The sequence below is a fragment of the Gracilinanus agilis genome, chromosome 3, assembly GCF_016433145.1.
Source record: "Gracilinanus agilis isolate LMUSP501 chromosome 3, AgileGrace, whole genome shotgun sequence".
In the NCBI taxonomy this organism is placed as follows: domain Eukaryota; kingdom Metazoa; phylum Chordata; class Mammalia; order Didelphimorphia; family Didelphidae; genus Gracilinanus; species Gracilinanus agilis.
Genome location: NC_058132.1, coordinates 346,701,213 through 346,713,238, shown reverse-complemented (window position 1 = coordinate 346,713,238; position 12,026 = coordinate 346,701,213). Strand labels below are relative to the sequence as shown.

Below are 12,026 nucleotides of genomic sequence, written 5' to 3'. Positions count from 1 at the left end.
GAATGAACATGCTTTGTAGCATCTTCCATGATAGCAGGCAAGACCCCAGTGAAAGCAAAAAATCTGGGTAGAGGGTGGGAGGAAAGTGTTTGGAAAGCACAGACAGAGTCTACAAGGAACTCAGAAGTCACATTATGTTGAGAGAGAAAAAATTGAGGCCACATCATTCAGTAGGGTCACATAGGATAAAGACTGGTTCAACTGATTGCTCTAAATGAGTTTTCCTGGAGAAATCCGTTGGACTATTTGCTTAGTATCTCAGTATTATGCTCTGGGATTGAGGTTTCCAACCCTTCAGAATGCAGTTCAATAGGGGTCATCTCAGCAACCACAGAAGAGTCTGGAGGGTATGAAGCTTTCTCATTGGACTCACAACAATTTACTTTACACCTCAAGATGGTGAGAATAAGGGTAAAACATAATTCTAGTACAGTGAGGATCAGCATCAAAGACAGGAGCCCAGCTGATGTAGAACTGGTCAAAGTGTACACATTGGGACAGTTGCTGACTTCCCAACCATTTAGCACAAAATTGATCAAGAGAAAAACAATCCCAGTTAATGAGATTGTTGCACTGGCAATGTTCATCCCAAAACTGCTTTGTACCGAATTCTTTGTGGGTTTTTCTTCAGCTACAATAGAAAGGGATCCTGAAATGATGAAAGATGCAGCTCCCCAAATAGGGCAGCCTGTGAAGAATATCATAAAAAAGACATTTCTGGGGGATTTTGAAGCATGTTGGAATGAGCCTAAAAATATTCCCAAGGCTAAGATCAGAGCCCCATTCACAATCTGGAGAGCCCCAAAGACCTTTTGCTTTCCTGTGAACACCTTCATAGATTCCTCCAAAGGGCCATAGGAGGATCTAACTGCCACATCTTCTCTCAACTGCATGATGTGAGTGTTGTCAACTAGGGTGGCCACACATTGTGGGCTCTCTCCAATCTGCTGCGCCACTGGCCAGTTTCTTCAGGCAGTTTCAGAAGGTCCATTAGACTCTTCCCTACTAGTTGACTTAGGTCTTGTTCCCAAAACTGTTTCTCAGATTCTTTGGCACCACTCTCTTGGTTTGACACAGGAAGTGGGATGGGAACAGACACCACAGAAGTCAATGAATTTTGTTTCCTATCACCTCTCTGACACTTGAACATATTAGGGTTCTTTAGAGACTCCTGTCCCTCCTCTCTCTATTAGAAGGTACATATTTCATCATAATTTAATTCTTCCCAAATGTTCAAATATATGAACCTTTCTAGGTTTGATTCATGTGTTTAGATTTCAAAGCATCTATTCATCTCTTATCTTTTCATAAATATTGTTTGAAAGCCTTCTATTCCATTATAGAACAATTTTCCCCTATAGATTAAATTTAGCCTTCCAAGTTGAATTATTCACTATAAGGCTTTATCTTTTGCCTCTTAAATATTATATTCCAAGATTTTCTCTCCTTTAAAGTTGTAACTTCCAAGTCTTGTGTGATTCTGTCTGAGATAATAGAACTACTACTTGTGAGTGCTTACAATACTTCTTTTTTTAAGATAGTTAATAACTCTTTTTTTCTTTTATTTTATTCCAGTGACAAATTTACACATAAGCTTTCCAAGAGTACATGATTCTATTGTTTCCCTCCCTTGTCCCCCCCCCACTCCCAGAATTGACAAGCAATTCCAATGGGTTATACATGTATTATCACTCAAAACCTTACAGCACTTCTTCTTTGACCTGGAAGGTATTTGGGATATAACAATCCTGGTTTTCACTTTGAGGTTTTTTTTCTGTACTTGGTGAATAGTATTTCCACTTTTCTTTTGGTTCTAACAGATCTTAACCATGTTTATTTATGATTTCTTGAAACTTGGTATCCAGGTTTTTTATCTGTTCATGATTTTTAAGGAGTCCAAGAATTCTTCAATTTATCTTTCCTTGACCTATTTTCCAGGTCAGTTGTTTTTTATATTACTATCAAAAACATTTTTCCTTTTATTTTCCAATCTTTTTTATTTTCTCCTAACATTTCTTATTATCTTATTGAGTTCTCTTTGCTCTATTTTAATTTGGAGGAATTTGTTACTTTGGGAAGGTTTTCCTCCTCCTAATCGATGCTATTTTCTTCTAATTTTTCCTTCCATAGTTTTTATTTCTCTCTTAAGTTCACTCCTTATCTCTTGCTTCATTTCTTTGACTTGCCATTGTATATATTTTTATCTTTTATGTTTTTCTTATAGTATTTAATTCTTCTTCATACACTTATTGGGTTTCTCTTAACCTATAACACATTCAGAATGATTTGTATTTTCTTCTGTGTACTCATTTCACCAGCTTCAGGTTCCTGACTTTGTACCAATTCTGATTGTTGTGGATTGCCAATTTTCCTAGTTTATTCAACCACAGTACTGTCAGATCTTAGCCCCAAATTTACAGTCTGAGTGTGTTAATACAGCATCAGTGTTTGTTAATTGATAATCCACAGAATAGCACTTCACTTTGACAACTCTGGCCCAACCCTGGGAATTGCTGGAGTAAGATACATAATTACTCTCTGTCCTTAAACCATTAAATATAAGTTTTGGTTCATATTGGTTTAAATGTTCTGGAGGCTGTGGTTTTCCAGCCTTACCTTCTTTTAATACAGATGCTAACAGGCTAAAAAGGAGACATAAACAACATTCAAAGTTGGTAGATTATGGAAATATAGCTCTGCCCTGGCTCTATAATACCTAAGAAAAATCTAACTTCTTACTAACATCTTTTAACCAGTTTAACAAATCAAGTTCACGAGACAGACTTTTAACAATTATCGGTGTAAAGTATTTCATTTGATAGAGAATAAAGAACTTAAGTTGGGAAGGGGTAGAAATAATAACAACAATGTACATGAAAAGAAAAGACAAGCTTTCTCTGACTTAAACTTCAAAATTATGATACAGATGCCTAAAAGGCCAGTTCAATCTTAGGCAGCAATGACAGAAAAAGAATATCCAAATAAAGAAGATAATAGTCTCACTTATTTCTGTGTTTCTCAGACTATTTTATGTTGTTCTGAGTGCCATATTTTAAGAAGGCCATTAATCACCTGGACTACATTTGAGTGCCAAATTTAAGAAAAGCATTTATTGACTGAATTGTCAAAAAAAAATTGTCAAAAAAAAAAAGACAACCAAGTTGAGGTTCTGATGAAGGACCCAGGAAAAAGAGTTAGGAGGACATGATTAGTATCTACAAATATTTGAAAGATCAGATCACACATAGTATTTTGTTTTGCAACTTGCAAATAACCACCATGTAATATTGTGTTACAGTTATCTATCTTATACTTCTGAGAGATCTGTAAAGTATGTGAGAAATAAGTACTGTATATTATCTAAATTTTATTACTCCCCAGTGCTTTGTATATAATAAACTTTTTAAAATATTTATTGAATAAATAAATGAATGGATTACATGTAATTTTTGGCCCCAAAGGTAGAATGGGAAGAGTAAATAGCTGTTACAAGGAGGCAGGATTGGGTTCAATATAGAGAGAATCTCCAAACAATTAGCACTTCACAAAAATATAATTAGCAGATTCAGGCCATGGTAAATTCTTTATTGCTAAGGCTGTCTTCAAGCAAAAGCCGTATGATCATTTAAGGATGTTGCATGGGGCTAATAGGGAAAAATGTTTTGCATGACTTCACATGTATAAATTGATAACATTGCTTGACTTCTCAATGGGTGGGAGATGGAGGGAATTTGGAACTCAAAAAACCATATTAAATTAATGTTAAAAGTAAATTTTTTAAATAAATAAGAGTATTGCATGAGAAAAAGATTATGCTTCAGGTAGGGTTGGCTTAATGCTAGATGACTTGTCAGATTCTTTCCAGCTCTAGAATTCTGGAAATATGCTTTAATCAATGACCAAACCCCACCTTAGATACTTAGAATACTGACTTAATAAAAAGGTGTCTGTAATAAAAAGGTTTACTGTCTTAATAAAAAGGTGTCATCTAAGCAGAGCTACAAACTTCAAATTATTTTGTAGGGCTAAGCAAACGATGGTATTACTTCTTTGCTCTAGGGTGAACTATCACTTTATCCCAGGACAATAAGGCAAGAGCAGTTCGCAGGAAAAGTGCCAGGCTGACAAATGTATACACAGGTGTCCATCTAAACAAAAATAATCCAACCTGAAAGCTGAGTGTTTCAGATCTTCTCTGAGGTTTGCCCAGTGGAACTGGGATGATTGCAAGTCAAGTTCAGGGAAAATGAAACTGCAGTGAATTGGATACCCAGAATTGCCTATAAAAGGGTACAGGAATGTACTACTCCATATTCTCACTGAGATCTATTAACCAAGATTCACCCAAGCTTTCCTGAGCAGCTTTCTAATAACTTCCTAAACTATGAATATAAGTAGCTTATAGTTGATTTTATCTCCAGTTTACTCTGTTTACTGAAGCTGAATGCTCTCTCTTAGTATTGTGGTTCCTAGATCATCAATTCTCCAAAACACAAATGAAAAAGTAGGGACAACTGGATTCTTGTTTCATTCCCATTGCTAACACCCTTTCAGATCTTCATTTTAATTCATCAGTAAAATAGTGAATACTGATTCATATTGATTCATTTCATCTCTCACTTATTTACCCTCTCCACCCTTGAGTAGAAAATAAAGGGAAAAGGAATGTTTTTTGCCACATCACTTCTCATGTAGTTTTTCCTTCCACTCTGAAACAGTAACCATTGTTGTTCAGAAAAAAATTAAATGAGGCCAGTCCTCTCTGTCTGACCCAATTAAGTATACTCTATCAACATGTACACAACATCTTACACTCTAACCTTGGTACATAGCAAAACCATAATAGTTAAGGAGATGTGGTTTCTTCTTGAGGTCCAAATGAAGTACCCTGAGATTAAGAGAAGGGAATGTACTTTAAAAAAATATCTATCCCTTCAATAAACACAAATTTTACCTTAGACAAAAATCACATTACAATAAATATCATTACTAAGAAACTTCTGTGCAGCCCCTAGCCAACACAATGAATCATTTCATGAAGATGTGAGGCTAGGTGGCCACTGAAGGCCTTCCAGTTCTGGATCTATGATCATATGACCTCCATGACAATTCAATCCAACCAGCAGTTACTAAGCATCTTATTTTATATGCTAGATACAGTGGGTACAAAGACAAAAATGAAACAATCCCTGCCTTCCAGAAGCTTAGATTCTTATTAGAAGAAACAACACATGAAAAGATAAGTAAATGCGAAATATATACAAAATGCATACAAAGTAATGGGAGAGACTAAGAATTAAAATAAACAGGAAAGGCTTCTTATAAGAGAACCTGATAACCTAAACTGTACCACAAAGAGAGCTAGGGGATCTAAAAGGCAGAAGAGAGGAAAGTGCAAGTCCTGTGAATGGATGTTCAAAGGTATGAAGATGGAATGTCATATATGGGGAATAGCATGGAGATTAAACATAGTGTAAATGAGGAAGAATACTGCAAAATCATATCCTGATTGTGATGGGTTTTAAATGCTCAGTAGAGGAGTTTGGATTTTATCCTAAAGGCAACAGAAAGTCACTGAAACTTCTTGAATAGGGATGAGACCTGGTCAGATCCATTCTTTAGGAATATCAATTTGGCAGCTGGATAGAAGAAGGTTTGAAATGGGAGAGCCATTAGAAATCTTTAGAACAGGACTTCAGTAGAGGTAGTACTAACAATTCTAAACAGCTAACATTCTCTCTTGCCCATATGATACTCTCCATAAAAATGATGAGTAAATAAATGAATTAATGGATTAATGAAAACACATTTCTTAAACTCTTATTGCATGTAAACCACTGTGATATCCAATAGATTTTTACTATTCTACAATTTCAGGATGAGCAGTTCACAAATGTTGTCACAGGGAAACAGTAAAATATCAGAAACATTGGACAAATGTAGTGCCATGTGATATGCAAGGTGGTGGTAAACTCAATGAAAATTACTGATAATTTTATTAGGGGAACCAAGAAGTGAAAATAACAAGTTAGCATGTACATAATTCTTCAAGGTTGGAAAAGTACTTTACATAAATTATTTCTTTAAAACCTTACAACAACTCTGGGAGGTAGATATTATTATTATATATTGTCATAATATATAATAATAGATATTATTATTCCCTTTTTAACAGATGGGAAAATGAAGATCAAAGAAGGTAAGTGACTTGCCCATAGTCACATAGTTAGTAAGTGATAGAGGGAGAATCACAGAGTTTGAGAATTGGAAAGACTGGCCATCTTGTGGCCTAAAAATAGAACTCATTACTTCTTAAGGCAACCCACTCTACTATTGTATAGCTCCAGTTATTATGAAACTTTTCTTGATAACAACCCAAAACTTGCCCCACTAAAACTTCCACCCATTACTCCTGGTTCTATTCTCTAGGTCAAACAGAATCAGTTAACTGACAAGTTTTTTTTTAAGTACCTGCTATGTGCCAAGCACTATACTAAGTTCTGAGAATATAAGTGCAAAGCAGGAAGCAATCTCTACTATATTCTAATGGGGAAAGCTAAAAAATACAAATAAAATGCATGTGCCATAAATATAAGTGAATAAATTCAAATCTATACAAAGAATTTCAAAACAGGGTAGTTTGGGAAGGAGAGAACTATTAATTGAGGGCATAAGAAAAACTAAGCTACACAGGAGATAATTGCTTGAGCTGTGACTTAAAAGGAAGAGAGTAGTTAAGGAGGAAGGACATTTCAGGAATGTAAGATGACCAGAGCAATGGCACATAACAAGTCTAATCTCGCCTCCATCTGACAGCCCTTCAAATACTTGAATACAGTTCTTTCAAATGATCTTCATATGACTCAAAAGTCTTTCATCTTCCTGGATATCCTCCACTTAGGATGCTCTGCGGCTTATTAATGTCTTTCTTAAGCCAACTTTGAAATGAACATGATATTCCAGATGAGGTCCGACAAGGACAGAATACATTCTCCTGGTCTTGGAAGCTTATTCCTCTTCTAATGCATCCCAGAATCCCATGTGTCCCTGACTCTGAGTTAAGCACCCTGTTGTGACACCCTTCTGTAGAGCATCAATTTACCACAGTAGTACTCTTCACTTAACCCACCACGCCCCTTGCTGACAGCCAGACTGGACAGCTGTGTTCCATAATTTGAGCGGGTGCCATTTGTATCACAGGCTGACAGAGGAAGAAAACATTGGAGCTGCAACTGGACAATTTACAGCTATTTAGCCCTAGCTGTGACAGGGACATCAAGTAGCAAACTCCCCTTAACTCTTTCCCCAATTCAAAACATCAAAACCACCCTCATCCACCTAAACTCCTAAACTCCTAACATCAAAACAAATCAAGATAAAAACTAACAACATAATAAAATATCCTCAGGGATGGAGGATGAAAATATATATAAGGTACATCTAAATGTACTACAGAAAAAAAAAACAGACTGAAACCTCTAGATGCTGGAGCCTGGAAATGTTTTCTATCTAGCAACATATTCATTTTAATGAAATTCTATTACAAAAGGAAAATTAAGAGACTCCTTATAATGGATGATGCCAGTAAAAATAAACAAGTATGTTTGTTTATATGTTGCCATGCTGTTTCCTTACATCATTTACACAGACATGTGCTTTGTCTCCCTAATTAGACTAGTAAAGATTGGCTTCTCTTCTTTCTCTGTGCCTCTCAAGGCTCTTAGAAAGGTACTCTACAGCCAGAGGGTGCACAATAAACGTTATCTGACAACACAAATGAGATGGCTTAGACAATGTATCCCTTAAATAATTTTAAAGGAATTTTAAATAACCACACAGCATTAAGGTTGATTATATTTAACATATGATCCTACTCATACTCATTTTTTTTAAATACCATATAGGGGGTAAAAGACTTGAGCTTCCATTTAGAGAAAAAAACAAGCATGGCATAAAGGAAATTTTTAAATGAAAGAAATAATAGACATACAGCAGTGGGAGCTGAGATTCATCTGTCAGCAAATGACATCTATTTGCACTCGTTAGCACTGCCTGGCATGTGCTACACCACCCCCTCGGGTAATTTACATTTTTTTAAAGCACGTATTTCTATATTTAGGAGGTTAGGATAATCAGGGTGGAAAAGCCCATCTGTTTGACGCTCATTCCAGCTGCTGTGGATACTGAAATGAAATTTGCGTATTTTTTTTCCTCTTGCCTATTTCATCTCACTGTGTTTGGAACACTAGGACATGACAGAAGCGTAACAGTAGCTGTGGGCAGAAAATCCAATATGCATTTTATGTACAGTATGCCTTCATTATCCCATAACAGACCCCCAACATACTTGGGAGAACCTACCACACAGATATATCGATTTTTGTGTGTGTTTATATATGTGAATATTGGCATATATGTACTCTAAGATTCTATGACTCCATCATTCTGATACATATGTGTGTATATAAAATTTGTATAATATACATAAATATGCACATTCATTGGTAACTCTTTGCCCTCAAGGTATATGGCACTGTGTATATTTGGTAGTATAAGATGTAGATGAGGAACTACAAACACTGGAAATAAAAGATCTGACTTCTAAAGAGATTTCAATTGGTTCTGACAAGCCAGACCAATAAAAAAAACAATCAAAACAAACTAACAGTATTATTCTCACTAGAATGAAAAAGCGTTAGTCTTGAAATCAGAGTTCCCATTCCAGGTTTGCCACTAACTAGCTTTGTAATCTTACATAGGTGAAAACCACTCTACGCCTCAGTTTTCTCATCTGTAAAATGAGGGCAATGGATGATAGCCTCTGAGATCTCTTGTACTTCTAACAATTATTTCTACACAAGCCTTCGTGAAATATCACCCACTGACTAAGGGCCAAAATTAACCATGTTCATTTTCAACCAATTCAATACCATCAAATGAAAAAACCTGAGTCTCTACTATTTCAAGTTTTCCTCTTCTTAAAGGAGTTAAAGTGGATAGAGCGTCTCGGTTTAAAATGATGATAAAGTGGTTCATCCATGTCCTTGTCAATAGATGTCTTTTCATAAAGGTTAGTTTGAAAGGGAAACCATTACTGGTTGCCTGTTCATTGCTCTAACTTGTCTGAACCAAATTCTTGGAGAGGGCAGATTCTATCTCTCCAAGCATGATACCTGCCCATTCTTACCACAATGCATCAACTGCAATGAGCACGACGTACATACCTTAAGTAACAGTAAACATTAGCTCAGAGCCATCTAAACCAGTGGTTCCCAAACTTTTTTGGCCTACCGTCCCCTTCCAGAAAAAATATTACTTAGCCCCCTGGAAATTAATTTTTTTTTTAATTTTAATGGCAATTAATAGGAAAGATAAATGCACCTGTGGCCATCACCACTCCCCTGGATCACTGCAGCACCCACCAGAGGGCGATAGCACCCACTTTGGGAATCACTGATTTAAACCAACCTCTTCATCTTATGGATGAGGAAACGGAAGACCAGAGAAGTTCAATAGTCTACCAAAATTCAGAAAAGCTATAAGTCCTTTGATCCCAAGTCTAACATTCTTTCCACTCAGTTGACATACCTCCCATGTTAAATGGAGATAATGAAAATCAGGAGAAACTAATGAAGAAAGTCCAACAAGCTTAGGTTCTTTATACCATGATTTTCATTCTAATTACAGTTTCACTTTTTTGGACTGGAATGTTATTTCACTGGTATAGTAAAAGCTCAGTGAGGAAACACAATGCAGTTCAGCACATGTTCTGCAATTCACATACATAGTCACAGTTACTTGGGACACTGAGAGATTAAGTGACCTCCCAGACAGAGCTAAGCACATGTCTGAGAAAGTGTTCAAACCTAAGACTTCCTGACTCAGAGACAAGCCCTTTATACTGCCTCATTCCAATTATATTTTTCCCAATATAACATGCCTATTTTCTGGGAAAAGAGGAAAAAATGCTTTTAAGTTTCCACAGTCACAAAGGAAATACATTAATGATATCTTATTTTATATACATATATGCATATATACACACATACATATGTATACTTAGATGTAAGTGGCAATATCTTTTTCTTTGTAACTTTCAGTACCTTGCAATCAGCCAATCAATAAATATCTGTTAAAGTCCCTACTATGCTGCCAGGTACAATGCTAAGTACTGGTGATACTAAAAGTCCTTGCATATCTTTGCCCTCAAGGAGCTTACAATTTAATGCACGGAACAAATATAAAATATTTGGTAAATATTTGAATATATTAGTACTAAAAGATAAAGTTGGAGGGAATCAATACAAACACAAACAGTGACTACAGAGATGCAAAAACCATCATACCAGGAAGAGAAATAAGGAACAAGAATCCTTGGGTATTAGAGGGGAACAGAAGCATGAAAGAAAGAGGAATTGGACTAGAAGATCACTGAAGAATTTGAGAGGGCTGGAAAGAGTAAAATGAGTATGTCTTGGAAAAAACTGATGTCAAATAAAGAAGTGGAACTGGGCAGAGCAAAAGAACAAGGGAACACCTTTTTATATGGGCAGAGAGTGAAGCAAAGGGGACAAAGCGCTATACAGTAGCAAAAAAGAATTCAAGGTCAGTCAGTGAGTTCAAAGTCAAAAAGGTCTAAGTACTGAACTAATGACAATGGGCTGCTCAGGTCCAGCAGAGGACAATAGGACACTAAGATTTGGGGACTGGCCAAAGAAGGAGGATTAAATACAATATTTCCTGCCAGATTTCAATTCTTCTTAAGTAGAAACTGGCCCTAAAGTACAGTTGGTATAATATAGTGGAAAGAGCACTGGATCATTGGACTTGGAATCAGAATAATAAACATGTAGATGAATATATGATAATATAGTTAATCATAATATCTAATAATGATATCTAATAATATATTCAGTTAGAATAATAATATAGATCATTAGGTTTAGAGTCAGAATAAGAAATATAAGAAGCTATAATCATATATAGCTAACATATATATGGCTATAATAACTAGTACTTTTAGACTTACAAAACATTTTACAAATTTCTCATTTGATCCTCACAACAACCCTGGGAAATGGGCACTGTTATTATCTCCATTTATGAGGAAATTGAGGCAGATAGAAGTTAAATAATTTGCCCATGATGACATAGCTCAAAAGAACCTGAGGCTGGATTCAAACTCAGGTCTTCCTAACTCCAGTTCCAGCTCTCTATTCACTATACCACCTACATGTCTAAACTCAAATCCTAGACACTTAACTGCCTATATGACCTCAGGTAAGTCATTTTTTCATGTCTACAAATCAAATATACTAAGAGGATCAAGTGAAAGAAAATAAATAAACATTTCACAAATTTAATTATCATATATTTTATGTACAAAAATATCAACAAGTCAAAAGAAAATAAATTATAAAGATGATTTAGAATAATGTGTCTGTAAGCTCTGTTATTAAGAATTCATTTAACAATCTATTTTTATAAATGAGGAAAGAAAGTCCAATATTTAGACTTCAGAAGGTTATACTTATAGACCTAATGTGAATTGTTTTTTACATTTTGGTAACTATTTCAACATAACTGGTTGTATTTATAACTAAATGTATTTTACTTTATGGACTTAAAAATATCATTCTAAGAAGAGGTTCATTGGCTTACTCAGACAGCTAAAGGGGTCCAGGACACCCAAAAAAAGTTTCAAACTCCTGAGTGATGACTTTAGAATACTGAAATGTTACTAATTCAAAGAGTACTGATAACATGCAAAGGGGCAATTAATAAGCTGCCACAGCTAGGAGGTGACAATTAATTTTGAGAGATCCAAGGGAAACATACTGTCAGAGAATCTGAAAAGAGGAAGAAAATATTCACATAATACACAGCATTAACTACTATTACTATTTTTACCATTCATTTTTATTTTTTATATGTAACATAACAATAATACAATACATACAATTTGTTATCAGTGTATAATAAAATATAATATACTTATCTGAGAAAAACAAATTTTCACATTGTCA

The 12,026-nt window shown here is 35.3% G+C and overlaps 1 protein-coding gene across 1 annotated transcript in view; it reads right to left on the bottom strand.

The window, feature by feature from the left end:
• Window positions 1-242: 242 nt before the first annotated feature.
• The window catches only part of LOC123241558 (membrane-spanning 4-domains subfamily A member 3-like), a 31,864-nt gene continuing 20,080 nt past the window's right edge, over window positions 243-12,026 (bottom strand). Inside the window, exon 2 of the mRNA XM_044669176.1 lies at window positions 243-966. Coding sequence (XP_044525111.1) covers window positions 243-966 — 724 coding nt within the window. The remainder of the gene's footprint in view (window positions 967-12,026) is intronic.